Source organism: Marmota flaviventris, chromosome 5 (genome assembly GCF_047511675.1).
Source record: "Marmota flaviventris isolate mMarFla1 chromosome 5, mMarFla1.hap1, whole genome shotgun sequence".
Taxonomy (NCBI): domain Eukaryota; kingdom Metazoa; phylum Chordata; class Mammalia; order Rodentia; family Sciuridae; genus Marmota; species Marmota flaviventris.
The window spans coordinates 81645030-81671020 of NC_092502.1; the positions used below are offsets into that span (position 1 = coordinate 81645030).

The 25991-nt window shown below is 35.5% G+C and overlaps 1 protein-coding gene across 7 annotated transcripts in view; it reads right to left on the bottom strand.

The window, feature by feature from the left end:
• Macir (macrophage immunometabolism regulator) overlaps nucleotides 1-25991 on the bottom strand; it is a 106584-nt gene that overhangs the window by 75374 nt on the left and 5219 nt on the right. For 3 of the 7 annotated variants that reach the window (XR_003581629.1, XM_071612358.1, XM_071612359.1), the window contains exons 2-3: nucleotides 24400-24489; nucleotides 14398-14898 (exon numbers count right to left, since the gene is read on the bottom strand). Coding sequence is in view for 6 of the 7 variants with exons in the window: in XM_071612358.1 (XP_071468459.1) it covers nucleotides 14398-14875 (478 nt within the window). In the remaining variant the exon portion in view is untranslated. Of the gene's footprint in view, nucleotides 1-10940; nucleotides 11162-13542; nucleotides 14899-24399; nucleotides 24490-25991 lie in introns of those variants that run through there. The other 4 variants (XM_071612356.1, XM_027927610.3, XM_071612357.1 and 1 more) reach the window with 3 other exon arrangements.

Consider the following 25991-nt stretch of genomic DNA (forward strand, 5'->3'; position numbering starts at 1 on the left):
TCATGAGTTTAAAGTTAGCCTCAGTAACTTAACAAGGCCCTAAGCAATTCAGTGAAACTCTGTCTCTAAGTAAAATAAATAAAAAGGGCTGAGGATGAGGCTCAGAGGTTAAGCCTGGGTTAAATCCCAGTACCAAAAAAAAAAAAAAGTGATATCTAAAACCAAGGTAAGTCTACATTTCCACCTCAACACTTAATTTTCAATTTTATATATTTATCTACACAATATCAAATTTCAAAGAGGATATGAATTTATCAGTATATATCAGGAAACATTTAGAAAATATTATAAAAATCTAACCTAAAGTAAGTAACCTAAAGGTCTATGCCTGGATGCAATTTGGAAAGATCCCTCCCCAACCCCACCCCCATTCCTACCCTGGGGTTCTTGAGATGGAACCAAGGGCTTGGTGCATACTCGGCAAGTTTTTATCACTGAGCTATATCCCCAGCCCAGCAAAAAGTCTTCTTCAAATGTATATTTATAAATTGTGTAATTTCATTAATTTTCAATCTCTATAAAGAATGCTTTGAGTTGCAGTCAAGGAGGGACACGGGGTTTCTATTTGTTCTTAAACAAATTTAAGTCAGTGGGCAAGAAAGAAACTATTTTTATTTGATAGGTTTAATTATGCATTATATCCTCAATTGCCTTCATAATTAAAATGAAGTATATATCTGGGGAAGAGGAATGTTATTTCAAAATTCAGCTAGAAGCTATGCACAATTGTTGAAGCTCTTCTTAGAAACTCCACTCAGACTTGACATCAGTATATCCCTTCTGTATTTGATGCACAATATCTAATACAAAATCTATTGAGAAAATAGTTTATTCCTCAGAGCAAGAAAAAAATACCCCAAATTGTTTTTAAACTTAGTTTTCATTGTCTATGAGATGCCAAGGCATTTTTTCAGTGATAAAAAAGTGAATGATACAAATATTCTTTACTACATTTCAAAGGTGAATGGATGTGCTATCCTGAATAAGCTAATACACAAGATAAGCACTAAGCAATTACACGTAAGCTTAGCTCATGTCCTTAGAAATTTAAAAACTGAGTCTCCGAATAGTGCAGAAAATAAAGGCAAGAATGACAAATGGAATTGCATCAAATTAAAAAGCGTATACATGACAAAGCAAACAAGCAAAAGAATGAAAAGATAACCTACAGATTGGAAGAAAAATCTTTGCCAGCTATTCATCTGACAGAGGATTAATATCAGAATACATAAAGAACTCAAAAAAGTAAAAAGGAACAACCAAGTCATCCAATCAATAAAATGGTTAAAATGATAATAACAGATACTTCTCAAAAGAAATTCAAGTGGCCAATAAATATATGGAAAAAAATGCTCAACATCTTTAGCCATCAAAGAAATGCAAATTGAAACTACCTTGAGATTCCATCTCATTCCAGTCAGAATGACTATCAACAAACAATAACAAATGCTGAAGAGGATAAGAAGAAAAAGCAACTCTTATTCATTGCTAGTGGGAATGTAAATTAATACAGCCATTACAGAATTCAGCGTGGAGGTTCCCTGAAATAGTAAATATAGATCTGCCATGTGACCCAGCTATTCCATTCCTAGCTATACATCCAAAGGAAATGAAGTCAGCTTACAAAAGAGATATCTGCATGCCATGTGTGTATTGCAGCACTATTTACAGTAACAAAGATAGGGAATTGACCTAGGTGCCTATCAACAGATAAATGGATTTTTTTTAAGTATTATATGAATAGAGTTTTATTCAGTCATTTAAAAAATTAAATTATGTCATTTGCAGGAAAATGGATGGAAATGGGGGTCATCTTGTTAAGAAAAATTAACCAGATGCAGAAAGACAAATATCACGTTTTCTCTCATATGTGGAAAAATAAAAGACTGGACAATTGAAAACAGACTTGGAGGGGGGTGAAGAGGAAGAAGTAAGAAATAATTTCTTTCTTTCTTTCTTTCTTTCTATCTTTCTTTCTTTCTTAAGCATAGTAGGGAGGTGGATATAGTCAAAACATGATAGAGGGAAGTATGGAAATATCACAGTGAAACCCATTGATTCTGTACAATTAACATGACAAATAATAATAAGAAATTAAAGCCAATAAAAATGAAAACAAAGCTAATGAACTACCACAAAACAACAACAAACCAAAAACACAAAAATCTGAGTCGCAAAGGTTCAGGTCTGTGCCAGGGCTAGAGGCCAGAATTCAAACCCAGGTTTTATGTGCTTTCTATTGTGATTGCATATGCAGGTTTGTTTGAGATTGACCTAGCTCCTTCCTGTCATGCAGACTTCAGTGTGATGACCAACTCTGGCAGGGCTCAATAGCAAGAGTGCATGCAGAACACAGATAACTGCTCTCCTAAGTTCACAATGCCGTTACCTGGCAGTTTCCTCTATAGCTCTAGTTTGGTTATTGTGGAGAGGACTCTCTAGTCCCTCTTTGAGTGATTATAAGAAGGGCACAAGCTACCCAGTTCATGCAAAGGGATTTTAAAGTCATTCTGGCATAATTGTCCTAATCAAAAAAAAAAAAAAAACCAGCTACAATGCAATCAAGCTTTTGAAAAGATTGTATGAGAGATAGATAAATTAAAGCATAAGGTCAGGCTTTTATAGGGTGTTCTACATCCTATCATCTTGCTCTAATTTTTGCATATTTCAGCAGGCACTTTTTGTTTTTTGTGACTTCACAGAAATAACAGGATATTTTAACAATCCCAAAATGGTTACAAAAGCACTGTTACCTTACAATGTGCATCCACATAGAGCCCACAGTGAAGTCTGCAACTGAAAAGTTATTTTTAAATCTAAACCAGGTGATAATTAACAAAAGGGAGTAGGTGTTACTGAACTGACTTGGATCTTTTTCTCAGCTTCCATATTGTTTGCATTGCTCCTCTCATTTCTGACACTATGAGTGTTGTAAGACTTTGAAAAAAATCTAGAGCAATTATTCCCCAAACTCCATACATAGGCTGAATTTATTGTACTTAGCCTCTTTTCACCCACTTATTTCTTCAAATACTGAGTAAAATTATTTATATGTAAGATTGTTTATCTCCTTTTAGAACAGTAATTTCAAAGATTCTTTTTTGAATTTTATATCAATGATAGCACATAACTATTATCAAGTTGTCAAACCAAAGATAAATTTGTCATGACAACCCAACTGCATAATACCTTTGGTTTTATTTGCATAAAACAAAGAGAATACAATATTAACTCAGGGAAAACTCAGAGGCTTTCTGATCACTTTCATCTTTACAAGTCACCTACTACCTAATTTTGTTTAGTGCCGAAGGTGTTCTGTACACACAATAGGTTCTCAATGCACTGTGGAATAACCTAAGCAGTCTTAACCTAGGATATGGACAAAAATATATACACACTCTCTAGTAGTTTATTGATATATTTATATATGTTACTATACAATATAGTAGATTTCAAAATAAAGCCCTGGTAGAATGAATACAAGGCATGGCCCATATGACCAGCCAGCCTTAAAAAGGAGCCACAAGGTTTCCTACTAATAAAATCTGTGAATGAGCAGGTGTCTATTATACAGGCCACATGAAAAGGCTTGTTAATACAAGTCTCTGACAAGCAACCAAGAGCGTAGAAAGTTGTTATAAACACTGATTACATAGCTAAGTTTGTATGAATGGAATGCTGCTTTGAAAACCCTTTAGATACAAAATGTTTTGTGAAAATTTTTATAATTCCAAAAAGGTCCAATCACACACTCACAGAGCCCTCCTCCAACTTTTCAGTGAGTGCTTCTGTTATTTATTATTTTTTTTTAAATTAAACTAGCAGTTACAGAGGAGTAGTGAATGCAGATTTAAAAGAGGCAGGCTATTTTTTTTTTTTTTTTTCATTTGCAACCAAATAGACGTTTTATTTATTTATTTATTTATTTATTTATTTATTTATTGACATTTGTCCATCTTTTAGATAAGTCATGAAGCATTAAAGGGAAGAACCAACATCACTTTGATACTGTGTCACAGAGTAGAGAATTCTACAGTTGTGTGTGAAAAAGACACATTTGTTTTTATTTCAGAAGCTATGAAAAGGTAAGCGGTAGCAGTCACAAGGGATTTTTTTTTTTTTTTGGAGGAGGGATTAAAAGATGGTTAATATATTTCTATATGAAAACTGAAGACAAGCTGAATTCCCAACAGTCTTTGTGAAGTCAGTTTACATTGTGGTTAGACAACAAAGACAGGCCTTGCCAGCAACTCAAGAAAACTCCTGTGGAAATAGTTGAAAATTTACCCTTTGTGATCTAAATTTATCCTAGGCCAGACAGAAACAGCCCTAAAAACAAGAACAACAACAAACACACACCAGAAACTGGAACTGGCACTCAGGCAACAGGAAAAAAAATCTAATGAGGAACATAGGTAATACAGGACAAATACATGTAAGTTGTGGCACACAGACTGAAAATATATGGAAATACTTTCTTCTCTATAAGGAGAGTAGGCAAATGATGAAAATGGATCCTTTTCCATATTAAGCAAAACTAGCATGCGCTTTAATGCAAATTAGCTGTAGTAACTGTAACAAAGTTAATTGTAGAAATAACAGTGGCAGGGTCTATTATACATTGTATCATTTGATGAGTGCAGGCTAGTCCTAAAGCTAGAGAGCACAAAGTATGGGTTCATGGAACCACGTCCCCTGGACTACACCTACCCCAGTCCCCTAAGCACTGTCCTTGAGCATACAGCCTGGGCCTAGAGAGGGTTGCACTCAACTCTGTTCCTTAAAAGTGTGGCAGCATCAGGGAAAAGAGGGAAAGCAGGCGAGAAAAAAGAAAAGGAGGAAGCCACTTCCCAGACACACTGCCTTTGTGTCATTCATGTTATTCTTTTTTTTTTTTTGACAAAATTTCTAATACAAGAGTGCCTCAGAACATAGTGTCTGGTTTTACACTTTCCCCATATAAAATGGCTAAGTAGTATAGTAGAGGAACTATTTGAATCCTTTATGTGTCAGAGCAAAAAATCAAGCTCAGGAGAGAAATTCTGTATTGGAATCATGGGTCAAACAATAAGATAAGGAATTCTATTATTTCTTAAAAATATAATGTTTCAATTGACTGTCGATAGCTGCCTAAAAGAACTTCAGGACAAGAAGTAGAAAGCTCTCTCTCATGCTTTTGAAAGACAAGACTAAACACCATCACCAAGAGCAAAACCTCACTAACAGCACTAATAATGGATTGTGCAAATAGGATATTCAACAAATGTTTCCCCACACAGACCAGAAGTTCCCAACCAGAAAAATAATGAGCACACAAGAGAAGGTTCACAGATGCAAACCGCAGAAGCCCATTGAGACAGGCAGGTTTTGGTCTAGTATCTTTTATTTTCCAAATTGTATCAGGTCCTCAAGAGAGCAAACCCAAGAAACCAAAGAGCCACAACACTGAATATAAAATTACAAGCAAAGCTACATACAATAAGAATTTTTTAAAATTACCCATAAACATCTAAAAGTGCTCATTTTTTAATCTTGCCAAACCTCAAGCCTATGTTCAAACATTTAATAAAACAAAATTCCAAGAACATAAACTGGACTCAATGAGAAGAATTTTTATGTTATAATGGATTGTTATAAACGTCATTTATGTTTAGTATTAATGGCCATTTAGATCAGTGGTTTTCAAACTTATATGGTTCTGAGGTTTTTATTTTTTAAAGTTTATAATCCCAGTGACCCAGAAAGAATTCTCAGTGGGAGGATCACTTGAACATACAAGTTCAAGACCAGCCTGGGCAACATCCTGTCTCAAAAAAAAAAAAAAAAATTAAATTGATATCTCAAATATATTTATATTTACTTACATATTTTATACATTCACTACTAAACTAGCAAACTAAATACAGATCATGGAACATGAATAAAATCTTTAAAAGGATAAAATTTTACAATACTTTAAAAGCAGGCCTAACATTTTCTTCTCATAACCATCTCTGAACCCACTTCATAGCCCACTTCAAAAAATGCAATTTTATTTCATTAACTGGGTGTGAGGAACAACATAAATTTACAAAGCACATACATATGTTTTTAATTTAACCAAAATTACTTAATTTCAAATGTAATGTTTTTATTTTACTCCTAGAACTTTTTAAAAGTTGTGGGGGAAATTATAAAAGGCAAATCAAGGGTTTCAGATTTTTTTTTTTTTTTACTACTAATGGCTGCACTTTATTCAGCAACCACTATATTTTATATATAGCATTTTATATTACTCAACTATATCTAATTGTTGCAAGAATAGTAATTAGAAATTACTTTTCCCATTTTATAAAGAAAATGAAACTAAGGGTTATCTTCATTAGTCACATTTTGCAAAAAAGGGGAAGAGCCAGGATGAGTGATTTTATCTTAAAAACAACAAAATCAAAATGGTCACAGTTACAGAACATCACATGTGAAAAGCAGTGTTGCCCTTCCAGTATTTTATTTATAGCTGTGTCCTTAAAGCAAAATGAAGTAAATTGAGAAATGAGCTGTTGGGTTTTAAAAATGACTTTAGATTAAAAATAAAAGCAACAATAACAGCCTCCAGACATTTCACCTAATCCTTTCTCTCCCATCCTCCCCCAGCAAATAATCCTTCTGTGTCCTAGAAAGAGGCAGAAGGAGAGAATTCTGGGAGTGGTTAGAGTGGCCAGGCAAACTAGGCCCAGGGTAAGGTTCTCCTCATGGAGTCACCAGAAACTTACATCCTATTTCCCCCAAAACATCTTCTAATCTAAAAAAGAATGTGTGAACGATGAGCTCTGGAGCTTTTGGAGTCATCAGAGCCTTCTACGCCACACTGGGAAAGAACTAGAGCCAAAGAGAGAAAGAAAGCTACGTTCCCTACCCATCTTCCCATGGGCTAATTGCAGTGAAGCATCTTGTTTGTTCAGGGCCCAGAGTTTCCCGCTTTATTCCCATATAGGAACTCAAGCTGACTACTTGGTAACCAAAAGCTTATTCATTTTCCAGATGTAGATGTCACTGTGACAACTCTGGTCTACTGGAGAAACAGACACAAACACACACACGCACACACACACACACACACACACAAAGCGGGCAGGGGTGGGGGGACTGCTTGAAGCTGGTGAAGTAATTTTAAGGTTAAAAAGTTGTAGGATTAAGAAAAATGCTGACTGCAAAATTTTGTTTGGCAGTTTAAATACTATGATTTGAAATTTCACTGCTAAGTTTTCCACCAGAAAATGTGGGTCAAACTACAGTGGTAGTGACTCAGCATGATTTCCTCTCCTAAAAATTTTTAGAAAGACACATGACACACTTCTGTCTAGGTTGGTTTTGATAGCAGGAAAAGTAGAATGGATGGATCCTGAGATCTTTGCCAGGTTTATATTCCTATATGAGCATCCTCCTTTGACTGGTAGGCCCTCACCTGTTTTACCCACCTGGCAAACTCCTCTTTACTCTCCAGGCTCAAAAACAGCTTCCCTGCTGAAGTATTGCCCACACACATGTGGGATTAGGAAGGTTCTCCTCTGGGTGCTCAAAAAAATCTTCTGTTTATGAGAATCATTTATTTAAAAATGCAAACTATTTGCTCCTGACTGTGGCTTCTGGTGTCCTCACTTGTATTCCCATGACTTACCACTGAGGCTGGTACCTAAAATTACAGTAAATATGTGGTGATTAAATAAAGGTTGAACTCACTGAATCTAAGGAATATCAGCTCCTATAGATAAACTATAGAAGTCTGATCTTCATGCTTCTATATCAAACACGGATGTTTTTATACATTCTTACATAAAATCCATCATAGCTCTCTGAGCAGTCCACATAGCCTCCTAATCACTACATCTGTTTGCAGTATACAAAGAGGCTTTGTCTCATTACTATCTGACTATTCACCTAACACAACACAAATGAGGTCACTCTTACAACTTCTCATTCACAAAAGAGGAGCCATTATCATTTACAGCATTTCCTATAGTTTCTATACAAAGTCACCGGCCCAGTGGGAAAAGCCATATTTTCTACTGTTTTTTCTCTGGGATCTCTATTCTAGTCAAATGTTTCTTTAAAAAAAAAAAAAAAAAAAAAAAAAAAAAAAAAAAAATCAAAGGAAGATCTTTTAAATAATCTGAAGGATAAAATGTATTCTCATCATTTCACTTTGACAGCTTGTCCCAGCAAGCATTTAGCACATAAATTTGGGGTCAAATAGTATTTAGGCAATATTATATTAAATGTAACATAAAATGTCCTTTTCTCCTAAAAAAAAAAGTCAATTTGTCATGCTTGATGAATTTCTTTTTGAACTATGAGTACATTTACCTCATGTGGCTTACCACTGAACTGTTGTTCATTTCTATAGACATCCTTTTGTAAATGTAGAGAAAATCCCTTAGAAATTTTTCCTTATAACTGCATTCAACTCTTATTAGATCAGCATTACACTGAAAATATATGCAAAACATTAAGAATATCAGAACTAAAATTTTATAAATATTCAAAAGTAAAATACAGAAATTTACCAATTAATCTAGGGTTATAAGTTTATTATTTCAAAAGATTTATTAAAAGAGTTTAGAAATAGAAACTGTTAGACAAGATTTTTTTTCAGCTTAAAGATCCAGCCTATCCCCCGCGCCCCCTTCTCTCAATAAAATACTATCTACCATAGGGTCCAATTCCATGTAGTGCAGACAAAGTAAGACCAAACTAATGAAGGGATTCTGCAAACAAAGCTGCTGCATTAGGAAACTTCTTGAGCAAAATACTTTCGATTGCATTTTTTCTATGCACTAAATCAAGAGTACATATTTTTAATGTGCTTCTGACCTTAAATACTTAAGTAAACCTCCTGTGTCATCTGCACACAAGAATAAAGAGAATGGCAAGACAAGAGGGAAAAGTCACAAAAAAATATCTATTTACCAGCTTCAATGCTTCAGCTTTTCTAGAAAGTAGGTCAATTCATCTTAGCATACAAACCGAGGACACAGTAGAGGTAACAACTGAACACAGTTGGCATGCCCTGATCCTTCTCAGAGTCACTTATTAAGATTTTGCCTTCTGCCTATGTTTGTCTCCCCAGACTTTCTTACAAAGGCACTTTTGAGGAAAAAAAAAAAAATCTTTACATTTCAGCTTTTATACAGATCAGCAATGTAAGTGAGCACATCAATAAGCTGGGTAGGCTACTGAGAGAAAAATGAACAAGACTTCTTTCTTGGATTTCAGTCCCACAGGACTGAAGCTTCCCTCTCTTAAATTGCTATTTAATCTACAAAACACTGACTTTGCATGGTCTTGTGGTATCTTTTCCACCTCTCCAAATAGGCCTATTCTTGAAGGTGAAAACTGTCTCAAACCCTCTATTCCCAGAGTCCCTGCACATGCTCAGTCCATGCTTTGTGGTGACATTGGCAGCACCATTCTCCTCTGCTTTGGGGTTAAAAGGCACTGTCCAAAATGTCAAGACTGTTCATACCATTTTTCATTTTACATTGTCATCCATTGCAAGGGGTGTTGGAATGTGGTGGGCAAACATGTTGTACCTCCTAGGCATTGCTATCAATTCTGTAGTAGTTGTGTGATACTTGGGTTAAGAAAGATAACAAGGCCATTGGACTCCAAGTGAGGCTGCAGGGATGGATTAGTGATGTCTGCCACATGCCTGATGGTGTACATGCTCTCCCCTTAGCTGGGAACTGATCTGATAGAGATCAAAAAACTTTTTATTGCATAAGTTCCTTTGCCTAACTGAAGCATTAAGCCAGGGGTAGAGGATTCGAAGTCTTCCAAATATATATTTTCAAGTGTAATCCTTTAACATAAAAGTTTGGTGAAGAATACTCTTCCTGGTCAATCAGACTAAAGGTCAACATCATGGACACAATGTTCCCTCCTCTTTCCACTGGCACACAGTAAGGTCACTTTCTGGAGAACATTCAGAAGGAACTTTGAAAGTGCTGCTAGCTTTTCCACAAAAGCAAAAGCATCAAAGCTCTCCTTTCCAGAAGTAACCCCAGCCGGGATCATTTAAGGACTCCACTGATTGCACAGCTACTCGCTTCTATCCCAGTAGATGCTGAGTTCTCTTTTCTCACCCTGGGCCCTCCCATAGATCTATACATCAAACACAACCCCAAGATCAGGGGTGACAATGTTGAGATTTTGTTTCAGACTTTGTCTCTGAAACTATTTAAGGAAACCTTGTACAAAGTCATTTCAAAATGGTAAGAAAACCATCCCAACATCTCCCCCACTACAGTAGTGTCCAGGGGCTTGGCAAACTCAATATTAACAAATCAAAGCCATTCTTTTTTTGATTGTTTCTACTGTTCTCAGCCAGAAAAAAATCCTTAATTTTTTTTCTAATGTAAAATATCAAAGAAGTCCATTTCACAATTCTTATCAAAAGAACTGCATTACAACAAGAAGTGCATCATTAAGTGCTGACAACCTCCACTTCTAGTTTTGTAATCACATTTATTGTATTTCCCAGGCAATCTTCCTCATCAATTTCTATTTCCCTAATCAAATTACATTGTTTAAAAAGGCAATTTTACTTAATACTTACTGTACTCTGCATTACAATAATGTACGTCCTTGCTCCCTCTCCATCCCAACTCCTCCAGAACATTTATACCATTTATCAACTGTAATGGGCTCTCCTCCTCCTTATTCTTGTTGAGGACAAACCACTCAGGCCAGGGTGATTCAAAAGTTTCCTTATAAAAAGTTCAATGGTTATAATGGAATAAAAACCTTTCCTAGACAAATGGATGTTAGGATGAGAAAATAAGTAAAAATGCATTGATTTTCTCAAGATTGCAAGAAATATTCCTTCTCTGGAGAAAGACCAATTTGCCTTTAAAAATTAATTCAGAATCTTCTAAAAGCTTCCCAAAGCCCAAATATTAAAATCATTTAAGTAAACCTCAGGGAAGGAAAAAGACCCAGCAATCCACAGATGGACATTATGGGACATGGGGAGAAATCAATAGGACTTGATGGACATGGAACAGTAGTAGTCCAGTTGAGTAGGAGTCCAGAAGATGAGGTGGGAAAAAGGGGGCGGTGAATGGATTTACAGGTTCAGTCTTTTCTTCTATAACTGCTGACCAGAGAAGCCCTGCATCCGGTGCTGCTGGATGGAAGTAAAAGGAACATAAGAGATTCAGGCAAGGACTGAGGCTCAACTCAGGTTCAGGCAAGGACTGAAATTCTATTGCTACTTAATGCATCATCTGAGCCTCGAACACATTTGAAAAAAAGATTAAAGTTATATATTATAGCAATGTTTTAGGGCAATAAGTACTGTAAGATTACATCATCAGGTATATGGCCAGAAGCATGTCCTACTTAGTATGGAATATTAAATTGGATTTTTAAAAAGAGTTGAAAAATAGAAACTATGTTAGAAGGTTCCCCCCACACCCACCCCCCAGTTTTTTGGTTTTTTTTAATGAAATGCTACCTGGGCTGGGGCTGAAGCTCAGTGGTGCTGTTCTTGCCTCACATGTGTGAGGCACTGCGATTGATCCTCAGCACCACATAAAAATAAAAACATAAAAAGATACTGTATCCATTTACTAAAATAAATAAATAAATAAAATGCTACCCACCATACGAGAACAATTCCATGGAGCACAGAAAAAGTGAAACTGAACTAATGAAGAGACTTTGCAAATCATTTAGAAAACTACTAGCTGCCAGGCCCAGTGACACATGTAATACCAGTGCCTCAAGAAGTGAGATGGAAAGATCACAAGTTTAAGGCCATTCTTGGTAACTTAGTGAGACGCTTTTTCAAAATAAAAACTGAAAAGGGCTGGGGATGTAGTTTAATGGTAGAGTGTCCCTGGACTCAATCCCTGCCAAAACAAAACAATGCAAGAAAATTACTAATCTAGGATTTGAAGGGTTTTTTGGTTTTGTTTTTGGAAACCAAAATTTAAATTATCTATCTTTACTCATCAGGAAACAGCAAATATGCCATATCTTATACTTTAAGTCCTTTTGTGAATATCACCTGTCCTTAAGTAAAAACACATAACCAAACAAAAAAGCTCTATATTTTTATTTAACTCAAGAAATTTAGGCACCTAGACAGCAATGAATCACACAAGAAAATAGTTTGGTTCCCTAGTAAATGGAATACATATCATTGCCAGGAATAATAATTTGCCTTGTCTTGAAGTGCCAATGAACATCAAAAGTAAATGTTTCTGGTTTTTGTTTCACAAAGTTAGGGTCTTAAAGTACATGCTTAGGTAAAATTCTTAAGCAATAACTAGCCTGTTGATGGTGGATCTATTTTAAAGCACCACATAACAGTATGTGTTTACATCACCCTTTTATTTCATAGTTAGAAATAATACAGTTCCACAGGGTAAGTCATCAATAAATAATGGTGTTTAATCATTAAATGTAAAAATCCCAACTCTTTGGCATCTGACAGGATTCTATTTCTTGTCAAACTATTGACTGTATAGATATAGTTAATCTTAGTGATCATTCATCAATACAATATGTTACAAAGGTGCAATTTACTTTAAAATATACAATAGCTGAAAATTTCCAGCCCACCAAGAAATCTGATCAACTCAGTAAGATATGCGCCAACCTCCCAAGGCTCTTCCACATGGTTTGCCTTAGTAAAAGTACAATAAACATTGATTAAGAGTTCCTAGGGTTTCCTAATACTTACTTTGCTCTAAATAAAGTTTGCCATTCTTCCTGGCTAAAGGAAAAAATCACAATTGTGCCAGGAATGACCCACTCATTAATTAAAAGGTGTTCTTATTTTTATAAGCAAGATTGCTAACACCCGAGAAACCTCACACTCCCCACAGTAAAACAAAAATATGCGGTTTTATGTTGCCAGAGATGCCAGATTAGTAATAAATTGCACCTTCAAGAGTCAAAAAAGAAAAAAAAAGAAAGAACAAAAGAGTGAAAGGAAAAAAAAAAGAAAGAGAAATGTTTACAAAAGGTAAGTTACATACATTTTTTCCAAAATATATTCAAGAATAGTTGAGCTGTATTTGTTACTAAAGCCAGGGCATTATTTCTTTAGCAACAAATTGAACCAGTGCAATTGACATAAATTGTTAAGTAATCCAGGATTAACCCATTAAAATTACAGAAGCACTTTAGTCTCCTACACTAATCCTAGAAACTGGAATTTCAATGAGTGCTGTGTTGCACAGAACTAAAACTGGAATGACCCAATGCCATGCTGAATTAAGTTCATACTTAGTTTAAGCATTCAATAGTAGAAATCATGAGATCTTCTATTAAAGTCCCATTCACTTACAGAAAATTCAGATGCAAACAGTCTTATGCCTATAACCCACAATTAAAAGAATCCTTTCCATTGTAAAGTTCCAAGTGAATTTTAAATTAGAAAATAAGCACTAAGGAAACTTTTTCAACTCATGAAAACTTCAAACTGGAAACTTTCTGGAAAAGCTTCCCCCCCCCCCACCCACCCATTGTAAAATAAATACTTTGTATCCCAAATTTAATTTTATTAAGACACACTTTAATAACGCTATAAAGAAATATTTTACAGCCATAGAGATCAATAACTTTCCATGCGGAAATAAAAAATTCATTGCTCAATAATATTATTGAGACAAGTGAAGAAAGATTATTCTCTTAATCTGAAATGTTAATTTTTTTCAGTGCAAAACCAGTTATAAAATATTTAAACTCAATATTTAAAAATAAAAAGTGGTCCAATTCAGCAATGTTCAAGTTCTAAATTTCATAAAACAAATCATTACATACATTTTATAGTAAAATACAGAGTTTCAAGAAGTACTTGTGTACTTAAGATATAAATTTCTAATGAATCATACCAAGTCAGCAACAACCAAGCAGATAACATTCCCAATTTGAGTGTCAGAATCATAAAGATGAAATTACTGTCCCAAAGCCTTTTTTTTGTTTGTTTTTTTTTTTTTTGTTTCCTAGCTAAAGAGCTATACAAACTAACGGTCAACATTCTGTTTTCTTTGCAGTTGCGTGCTCTAGCATGATACCCTCCCCCCAAGTACCTGTGATTTCATTCCTGTATTCAAAATTTGATCCAAACAATTTTTATATTCCAGGGACACTTAGCTGATATAACCATCTATAATGTGAAGAGTCATGTACAGAGTACAACAGTGGATTTTCTCTAGCCAAGTGCAGGCTGACCTAAAGTGACTTAAACTGTGAGAGTCATTCATGTATTATTCCTAGCAAACACTCGGTCCCCGCGGAGGGTTAGGTGTTGAAGCTGGTACTGTAGCACTTCCGTGTCAGCTGGCTCCTTGATGTTCATTTTATCTAGATTGAGGTAGTCCAGAGATTTGGAGTGAGCCCTCTTACCTTTAAGAAGACAAAGAGGCAGGGGCCCATGGAGGGCCTTATAAGGTTCATAAGGTAAGGATTTAGTGCACTTGTCTCCTGAGCTGGGCATCCGCCTTCGCCTCCTGCCATTGACAGCTGGAATCTCATATGGCTGGTAGTACCTACTTCTGGTTTTATACAAACGAGAGGAACGTGCAAGTCCTGCATCCAGCTGTTTGGAGCGAAAGGAAGGCAAGGCTTCTCCCTTGCTCTCTTCACCTCCAGTGCACTTCTGGGCCAACTTCAGGAGTTCCTCGCCAGTTGTGAAGCCAACCAAATAGTTAGAGTCCATGTGGAGGATCTGGTAGCCTGACACAGTTCGCCTCATGGGTGAGCAGGGTGTGCTGGAGCAGCGAGGCTTCTCCGCCTCTGCTTTTCCTGGGGAGCTCACCTCAGCCACAGGCAAGGGTAGGGTGGTCAGGGTACTTCTGGACTCCCCATTTATGTCTACTTCCATTTTAGGCACCAATCTGCACACTCCTAAAAGTAAACAGACTCAGATTAGAAGAGTGTAATGCACAGAACCTTAAGTCATGCTGGATGATTTTAGAAGTCGGGAAGCCATGAAATGAGACTCATCTGAAAGGTAGCTGACGACAAATTGACAGATTTTTCTCCACGTCTATTGGACATTTAGGTAAACGAAAGGACCACTACCTCTCTGCCTGCAAGAACTCAAGCAAATTAAACAAAAGCCTGAAGTACTATGAAAAAGTATATATGAAAACACAAACAGAAAATAATACTCCTCTAGTACTAATACACCCTGCAACCAGATAAAGTTTGCTCCTTGATACAATATGAAGCAAATCAAATCCAGATCTCAACATTAAGCAAATAAAAGCAAGCAGAGAAAGTTTCACAAGAATTTTCAAAGTATTTTCAACTTGAGAATTATATTTTTTTCCTCATTTAAATTCATGTAAGTGGTTGGCTCTTTATACCTGAAATTACATTCAATTGCGTTTAAGAGCCATATTATAAAATTGATCACGCTGGTCAGTTTTTTTTTTTGAAGAATTCAATTTAGACCTGAAAATATATATTTTTAGGGTATGGAGGAGTCTCTGAATAAGGTTCCCCCAAACATTGCAAATGTTGTCCGTTCCACATCCTCAATGAATTATTTTAAAAAATCATTTTACAGTTTACAAGTTAATTCTAAATTCAATGTCATGGAATTTTTTTTATTTTTAAAAGTATATAAAATATTAAATGTCATTTTACATGTCTATTTAACCGTAAAACATAGCATGATTTGAGATAGTCTGCAATACCTCAGACATTCTTTTGAATAGTTTAATAAATAGCCAGAATGATTCAAAATGAATACTAACATGTTCATTACAATTATCACATTACACCGTTTGGAGAAGCCCCACTGACAAGAAGTAGCACAAGTATTTTAGGTTACCAGAAAGTTACAGATAAAACAATTGAAAACCAGACACTAAGGGAAATAGTGACAATGTCATTTCTGAGAAACTTGATTTCTACTTCATCTTCAGTTGGAAGTAGTTTACAGTGTTAAAGTATCTCAGATCACAAATCAAAATGTCAAATAACTGAGTTTAAGATGGCAAAATCTACAGAAAAAGGTTAGTACATAACATAATTCTTACGAATCCTTTCACAAAACAAGTAACTATTTCCTAATTGAAGCATTTCTTTAAGCTCTATATTCACTTCAAAGTCCAATTGAAAAACTAAAAACAAAATGAAACCTTATTTCTCCACTTGCATGCTCTACCTTCCTTTATTAAAAGACTGTGAAGTTACCAGGTGCCATTCTTGTTCTTACTATGGTCCCCATCTACAGCACAACTGAAAACAAACATTCATAATGATTCCTGAAGCAAAGCAAATGTCAAAGGGATCAATACAGGGATCACTATTTACTCTAAACCTTATACTATTTCCAATTTCTATTTTACAAAAATGCCCTAGCCTCTCAACCCTTCTAGATTTAAAATAAGTGGCCTCGTCATATTTTATTAATGTAAACTAAATTTATATTCCATTGTGTAATTTGTTTTTGTGGGTAGGATCAGGATAGTGACTGCTAGGTACTCTGATATGCATAAAATAATATTTCCCAGCTAATAAACTTTCAAGGACCATATGAAGCATCACCATATTTTTAGGCTAAACAAAAACATTTAGCCAAATGAGAAATTAATTCTTCCTTTATCCCCAATTCTATGGCCCTGAAAGAACATAAGAAGACAGATCCAAGGCCTCTGACCTATATAACCTGACTGGCAGCTACAGGTAGGAACTGCTTCTCTGATGTTCATTCTGAAGGTCAAGGAAGGGATGGTCATAAAGCAAAATAACCCAAGCCATGAGGAAATAGCAGGTCCACATAAAGATTACATGCACATGCCCAACAAGCTACCAAGAGAGTGACACTCAAGCAATGACCTCCACAGGCAGTGGTGAGACACTCATCTAGGTCCCTTCCAAATGTGACTATTCATGAGAATCCACAGATTCCCAGCAACCACCTCATTCTCATTTGTTATATTAGAAAGAACTTAAAAATCTATGAATTCAGATCACACCCATTCTAAATTAGGTTAATAATTCTTCTCAATGCTGAAATTCATCTCTTTTGCTGAAGAAGGAAATAATTGCTAAGCAAATCAACAGTGTACAAAGTTGCAGTAAAGAAGAGTGAGCAACCAGGTGCAATAGCACACTCCTGTAATTCTCTCAACTTAGAAGGCATAGGTAGGAGGAGCTCAAGCTCAAGTCCAACCTGGTGTCTTAGCAAGACACCATCTCAATTTTAAAAAAATATAAAGGGCCACTCAGTGGTACATGCCTATAATCCCAGTGAATCAGGAGGCTGACATTGGAGGATTGCAAGTTGGAGGCCATCCTCAGCAACTTAAAAGGCCTAAGTAACTTAGTGAGATCCTGTCTCCATACATAACTAAATCATTCGGGGTCACTCCAGGTGAACTGGGCTGGCATGAAATAATCACACCGAGACAGAGAAAAAATCTTTTTCTTGGGATTCTTCAGTGACCTCCCCTCTCCTCCAGCTCCCACGAGGGAGGCAGACAAACAAGGGACGGGGGGGGAACATTCCCTTTTTATTGAGGGGAAGACACTGGAGAAAGTTCCACCCCAATGAAGGGGGTCAGGTTTCAGAGGGTTGAATCTAGCTTCCTGATGTCTGTGGTCAGCAGATTGATAGACATCTTGAAAGGCCACACCATCTCATGTATTGTGTGGGGATCATAGGCAGAGGGAGTGAAAAGGACACATACATCACCAGCCAGATGAGAGGCATCATTGTCAGTCCAGTCCACTCATGTACTCATGCTCACAGTTCACACACACAGCCCATGGCTGGCTCCCCACAAGACCCTACCTCAAAATAACAAAAAGGGCTGAGGATGGAGCTCAATGGTAAAGTGCCCTCTGGGTTCAACCCCTGGTACCAAAAAATATAAAAAATAATAAAAAGTAAAAAGGGATGGGGATAAGGCTTAGTAGTAGAGCACCCCTGGGTTCAATCTCCAGTACCACACACACACACACACACAAAGAGTGAGCAGAAGGAGGAGGAGAAGGGGAAGAGGAGGGGAAGGAACAGGAGAAAGAGAAGAGATAACACAAGCTTCTGTGTCAATAGAGCCATCAAGTTTCTTCCCACACTAAACCAGTCCTGCTGTACTAAGACAAACAACTGGGAATTCATAGAATCTCTCATGTTGAAGGTAAAAGATGGCAAGATATAAGGGTCTAAATAAATAGGAAAAATGACATACTGGCTAGCAAATAAGTATCTGGAAAACTAGAAAAGTGAAGAAAGTAAGTTAAGAAATGTATAATGTTCACAGATGCAGCATGAAATACATACTGCTGTTGGATGGATAAGTAACATCACTTAAGTCTCCAACAGCCAATAACACCATAAGGAAATATTACCCAAGTCAAGCAAAACTATTTAAACAGATCTTCAGATATCTACCTGGGAGAAAACAGTTTAACTTGGGTTGTTACATAGAATAAACATACATGGTTTAAGTTCTTTAGAAATTTCAACCAAGCAGCTTGGTGTAAGTAACCTATACTTTACTGAGGCAGACAACATACTCATTAGAGAAAATACTACTTAAACACAACGTTAAAAACTAAGGATTTTAATATCCTTTGACATAAAATGTAACCTAACAACTAAGGCCAATGCAAAACAGGTCCACACTCTGGATGAAATTTCTGAATGGGATTCTCATTGCATTGAAACACAAAAGACTCATTTTAAATATTACATATACAGCTGCTACCTGCTGAATTTCTGACAAGCAATTCTAAGAGCTAGAACACTGCACTTTTTAGATATTAAACATCAGTCCTTTTGCACCAAACAACAATGTATTCTTAAAACAGCTCTTTTGGGTGGTTTCATTGATCTCTGTAGTGTATAACACCATATGAACAAGAGCATCTTCATGTCTTGATATTCATATAGGAACATGAATGCTAGAACCAGGATTCTCACAAATGGCTTACATTTTTTAAAGGATCCTTTTACTTATATATTGCCCTTCTCAGGACACCTACTGGGTAGCTCTAAGAAAGCTAGATGGAGGTTGGGTTTCAGCAAAGAGAGCTCTGATTTGGTAAATATTTCATTTTTAATTGGACAGAATGCTTAGTAAGCATTCAATGTAACTGAAAAGTAAACATTTTGCTATTAAATTCCTAAGAATTTCTTGACTGAATTTAAATACTGAGGCAAAATCCTGAGAAAGTTAGAGAATCAACTTTTCAGTTTTTTTTTATTTTTTGTTTGTTTGTTTATTAAACTAGAATCTACTTAGGTACTTCTCCACCTGAAGAAGTTTAAGTACCTTCTAATTCCAGAATTTGACTAATAAAATATCAGTAAAAAATGCACAGTCTCAAAAAGAGATAATCTTCCCTCCCCCACCTGCAGCAGCTGGAATTACAAGTATGCACCACTGTGCCTGACCAGCATGATATCTTGATATGTGGATGGTCAATATTTTCCACAGCAAAATTCATTTTCTTTTCCTCCTTCTTTCCTTCCTTCCTTTTTTTCCCCCTGCCCCCTTGGGGACTAAACCAGGGCCTTTTTGTATATTGAGTATGTATGTGCTCTACTACTGAACTATATATACCCCAGTTCCCAATTTTGTATTAAAAAGCATTCATTAGGAAATAAAACTACAGTGACTGTAACTGGAGATAGCTTATGTTTAGCAGCATATTCCTCAGGTTTTATCAAGAAAAAAACTGCTTACAGGCTTGGTATTTTTAGCAAGCCTATTCATAATTCAGCATTTTGTTTCATATTCTAAAATAAACCTGTATCCCAAAAGCACACTGCCATGATAAAGGATTACAAAGCGCTCTTGCAAGCATCACCACAAGAATGAGCAACAAGCAGGGCTTCCACTGCACCAACAAACAGTAAATCAAGAAATCAGGCCTGATGCTAACTTTTGCATTTGTGACCACTAAAAATTAAAGACCCACGATGCCTTCTTTTTCCATTAGTGCTTTTCACATGTGTTTAAGGAAAAAGACTGGAGCCAAAATAGAAAAAAAGTGTTAATGTTTTAGTAAGAGAAACAACAAAATTTCTATGGACAGCAGCAAAATTTCTATGGACAAAAAGAATGTAAAACAGAAAATAAAATTATGCTTTAAAAATTGAGCTTCTTAAAACAAGTACTAAAAGCAAATATGATTTTTTTAAATGATACCTAAAAATCTTCAATATCAAATTTCTTCACAGTCCAACCAGTAATAATAGCACTGAATTATTTATAAAGTATGAAAGACCTGGCAGTGGTAGTATGTACTACTGTATTTCTTTGAAATACATGAGGATTCAATTAGACAACACTAGACAAGATAATACTAATTCTAGAGAAAAATGTACACACACAGTACATGTTTAAAGCAGTGAGTATAGCATGCAATTGTGAATTTTGGCTGAAAATAAAACAAAAGGTCCAAACTACAACACACACACAATACATGTGTGCAGGGGAACCTAGTCTACCACAATGAGAACACTCAAATGGTTATGACTATATATGGAATCTGCATAGTCATTGAATACTCTCCAAGAGTCCAAACCTCCTATACTCTGGGCATAAGTAACAATAGTTTGAAAATATAATCTAAATGCCCTTAGTTCCTTCGACCAGCCTTGAAAATAGCTCATAAGTTTCCAAACTGCTATTCAAAAATTCTTTCAGAGAATACTGCATCCTAGTAGTATTTCATATAATAAAGAATTAAGTGATTTAACAATTTCCTATTATGTATATTAAAAGTATTTCAACTCTCTAAAGCTTTAGCTGAGATGTCAAAAGACACAGAGACCTGTTGTTAGATCCCTATACCAACTTGGATAAGTCTATTTTTGCTGTGTTCTCTTAACACATCTTCTACATAAAATATATAATCACATACTAGGAATAATCACTTGGAAATATATTTCTAAAAAAAAAATTCTAAAAGTAAAATTTCCAGGTAAAAGAATATATGTGTTTTACATTTTTATAACTCTACCACAAAGCTTTAAACATTTTTCCCCATTTTTAAATAAGGGGAATGTATTTATTACCTTATAAAACTAAAAATTTATGTAATTTTTTTAAAGTGCAACTTACTCACCAAGAAAGTACCTGTTTCTACTCTACTGCTTATAAACAGAAGTTACTGAAGAAGAAAGGAAGAAAATATGCCCAAAGGATAATATGTTTCATTTTGCCAAAGGGAAAAGATAAATGAAAGGGACATCATATCCGTTCTTTGACCTCAAATATCTCATACTATTGCACTTAGATATTTCTTGAAAAGAAAATTTTAAAACTGTCAAATTTCCTTAAACAAAGGGAAAATAAAATTTATATATACTAGAAAAATATACATGATGGACATTTTTAGATTATCAGGAACAACACACACCATCCTAACAGGAGTATTCTGGCTGAGAGTAAAAGCAAACAGGCCTCCAAAACACCACTTGTTTAGAGGATCCTCATGTGCCAGGATGATCAGTCAATAGAATGAGCAGTCACACCACAACCTGCCTGGAATCTGCACAGCCTGAACACTCTCCAGAAAGCCAACCTTCCTATAATATTCTAGAACTGTAACTAAGATGCCTTAGTTCCATAGACTAGCTCTGAAAAATTGTTCATGTTTCATAACTGCTATGAAACTGCTTTTTGAAAACTATTGTATTCTAGAATGTTTTTTAGAATCAGGCTTATCAAAAATTGTACTACCAGTAAAAAACAAAAAAACTGCTTCCTGTACTTTAACTGTACTTAGCAACATATAGCCATATCCCATGAAACAGATATGAACATAACCATCTTATACATTTAAAACAAAGTCATAATGTTAATAAAATCCTTTTCAAGAAGAACCTGAAGTGAAATATGCACCAATAAAAAATAAAAATAAACATAATAGCCAAGTGAAAAAAAATACCTAGGGCAGGATTGAAGGGATACTTCCAAGTTTTTCCATATGGAAACAAATACATAGGTTTTGTTTAATTTTTTTAAATACCTAAAATAAACCATTCAGAATGGAGTCATTCTTTGAGAAATGGGATATTCTAAGCATGACTAATATTAGTCTAGAGAAGACCAGAATCACCTAGTCTTGATGCCAGAATAACTTGGAATTCACCCACCTGGAAGCTCTACAGTTGGAGTGATAGACAAGTAGACATAAAAGCCATGAAGACAAGGGCTTGCCTGCAGCCATGAGAGTAGTTTGTGGCCATAACTACAACCCAAGTCTCCCGGCTCAAAATTCAATACATGATTATGCATCATGCATGATTCTAGTCTGTGGCTCCCAAACTTGTCTACATATTGAAATCATCCAAGGAGCTTCAAAATTACTGTTATCTATGTTTCACCTAGATTTGTGATTTAACTGAATGGGGGTATATCTGGGCTCTTACATTTAAAAATGAATCCAGGTGTCTCTAATATGCATTGAGTTTTGGGAACTTGTATATAAAACACATCAATAGGAGAATTTAACCCAAGCTCCTGCTTTTTTTTTTATATATAATTTGAAATTAATCAGATTAAAGAAATTTTTACTCCCCTAAGTTCCCATCTCTTTTTAGTCATGTTGATAGACATAATTTTTCCTATTTCACTAATAATCACTAACAACCTGTCCCTAAGGCCTTCCTCCTAATGTATTGTTTTTAATCCACTGAATTTTACTATATGTAAGTTTTACTTCAAAAATCTGACATTAGCTGGGCAACGTGGTGCACACCTGTAATCCCAGTAGCTAGGGAGGCTGAGGCAGGAGGATCGCGAGTTCAAAGCCAGCCTCAGCAAAAGCGAGGGGTTAAGCAACTCAGTGAGACCCATTATCTAAATAAAATACAAAATAGGGCTCAGGATGTGGCTCAGTGGTTGAGTGTCCGGGAGTTCAATCGCCAGTAACCGCCTCCCCTCCCAAAAAAGAACTGACATTAAAAAATAAAAGAAGTCTTTGTCATATATTTCCAAGTTTAAGATGGTACTCCAGACTTTATAATATTTTACACTGTACAATCTTAGAATCCAAAAGAATCTTTTTAAAAAATATTTATTTTTTAGTTTTAGGTAGACACAGTATCTTTATTTTTATGTGGTTCTGAGGATGGAACCCTGTGCCTAACACATACTAGGCAGTTGCTCTACCTCTGAGCCACAACACCAGCCCCCTCCCCCCAAGGAATCTTAAAGGTTATCTAGTATATGTCTGATCACCTTTAATGACATGTAAACTTGCTGCCTCCTATGTTGATTCATTTCACCTTTTGTAATTCTGCTAGAATGTTACTTTACTTACAATATAACATATACATTCAAGTATAACATAAACAAACACATATATGCATAGAGGTAGACATAGCCACACACACATGTGCCAATATATTCCTTTAGTTTCTACCCACTCCTAGGTTTGTGCTTTATTTCAACTGGGTGAGTTAGTGAGCCAGTCAAATTATTTCTTATTTAAAATCCTCTAAATGTACCTCGTACTTATGTTTTTCAAACTTCTTGCTCTTGTCCTGAAACTTGGAAATTTTAGTAGTGTTCATATTTTTTTTAATGTTTTAAAATGCATTTTATAAACTTGATTGGGTACATCTTCTTAATAGTAATTGGCATTTATTTCTCCCTATTTCTCTGAATCAATCTTCAGCTGATTGCTAATTTAGAAATCTCTTTATTATGAAACTGCATTTTCCAAGGATTATGACCTCTCTAGATAACTCAAAGCAAGGACCTACAAAGGTACTGGCCAAGCAGAATGACATATCAAAGCATAGAATCACAAAAATATAGTTTTCAAAATGCTAAAGAGCTACAAAGATCATTACTATTTCCCCCATTCAAAGACCTGAAGTCACACAGACAACTACGTCAACACACAGATGACACATGGGGGTGGGGGGAGACAACATCATTGCATACTTTTAAAAGTTTTAATTCGGTGTGCTAAGAGGAATGCCACACTGGTAGTAAACAGTGACATAATCAGGTGAAAATGATTCTGCTTTGCTCCACCTGTTAGACATCTTTTATGTATGTTCAACTAGAACTTTTTGCAGATTGTTTCGCCTACATTTGTAGATTAATGTTTTTACTAAAATTTTCCCCAAACTATAGCAACTATCTTTAACTACTATATGTTCTAAAATAGTATTCCAAAATTATGTATTCATTTTGCAGAAATTTTAAAATATACTCAAAGAATCAAACATTTTAACAATGTTAGCATACTGCAATCCTAATTTCAGTTCTGACCATTAAAAACTTTGTAAATGTAGTACAGACATTTGCAATAATACATTGATATTGCATATTCACCTATTTATATAATCCTCAAAGCACATTATGATAGGATGTTCATATTCAACTAGTTAACAAACAAAAAAAGCAAACTTTAACTCACCAGACTAAATCCCAGAAGATGTCACTGTATAATTTCCAAAGAGTCCCAAAGGAGCACAGGCATAATAATTTTTCTGTTCTACTCCAGATACTAAACATGAAATACAAAAATAAACCTGTAATTTAACAAGTAACACAATTTACAAAGCAATTATGTGCATTCTAACTGCAAAACAGGATGAAATTAGCAGGAGGTAGTACCAGGTACAGGTTATATAGAATATAATAACTAATTAATTCAATTAAAAAGTAATTTTGAGTTTATTCAGCTAAATGAATCCTCAAACATGTTACCATGCTTGTTCCCAGTATTCTGCTGGTAAATTGTATCTACAGTCTAAGAGTATCTAATGAAGCTAAATAAAGATACAAGAAAAGTTAGGGGCTTACCATGTTCCTTTTACCATCCTAGTCCTATTGCAGTTACCAGATTAACAGTATTCTATAGAAAAACAGAATGCTGAGGCTGGGGTTTAAGAAAGCAAGGGAAGAGTGGGGATCTTTGTGCTGGTCTTGCTAAGAACTCTCTGTCTCCTGACCTTGCATAAATAGCAATCTTTAAAATGAGGCCAATAATACCACCCTTCCTCCCTAATACATCTGTTACATGGATCAAATGAAATGAGGTAGGTGAACATGTTTTGCATGCTGCAAAGCCCTTTACAGATGTGTGATGTTATTATTATGCAATTAATTTTTGGTGTCTACTCATTTGAGCCATATATAGCAACAATAAAAATTCTTTATAAGATTGCTGTGAAGTAAGTGATTGGGAAGCTCTTGGAAAATATTTTTTAAGACAGAGAAACAACTTGTTTTCACTTCTTTTCAGTTGCTACCTTACTTAAGGGTTCTAGCATCTCCTCTGCGTCTTTCCCCTCTTAACTGGGGAATTAATGTGTAAGAGAATCTATCTTTATCTCCTGACTCCCCTGTTAATTGGGTTAATGTGTTGAGATCAAGAAAATTCTCCAAAGCTCTTTTCCACCTGTAAAGGTTTCTTTGGTTGTTGAGTATTAGTTTATTGTGTTCAACTGGGGGAAAGGGAGCTGGGGCAGGGGTGGGGGGTGGGGGAATTAATGAGTTGATTGATTTTACCAATGCAGGCACAGAGCCTGGAAAAGTGTTAACAGAACTGTACAGCATTCTCAAACTGAAGAGAAACTATAAGGGAAAAGGCAAGGAGGCTGTCACTTGATTACTTTTCTATCTAACACAGATAAGTTTTAGCCAAAGGAAATGGGTAATTTACTAAATTAATGGTATTTGTTTCTTTAGTTCCAGAAACTGGAAGGAGTTCATGCACCAAAAACATCATTCCAAAGAACTTGTGTTGATCAGCCTTTGGAATTTCACTGGATGTGAATAATGACATGTTACCTTTCACTATTTTGAAAGTGTTTTCAAAGTGGGTAACCAAGAAATCTAGATAATTAAGAATTGGTTCTAACTCAACGATGAAGCCTCTGGTTTTAACATAAAGTGAATTTTAATGTAGCAAAAATAGGCACCTATTGGTAATTTTTTTTTTACTTTATATAATTACCCCCAAAGAGTTTCCTCAATATTATCATTATAAGGGTCACATTGATA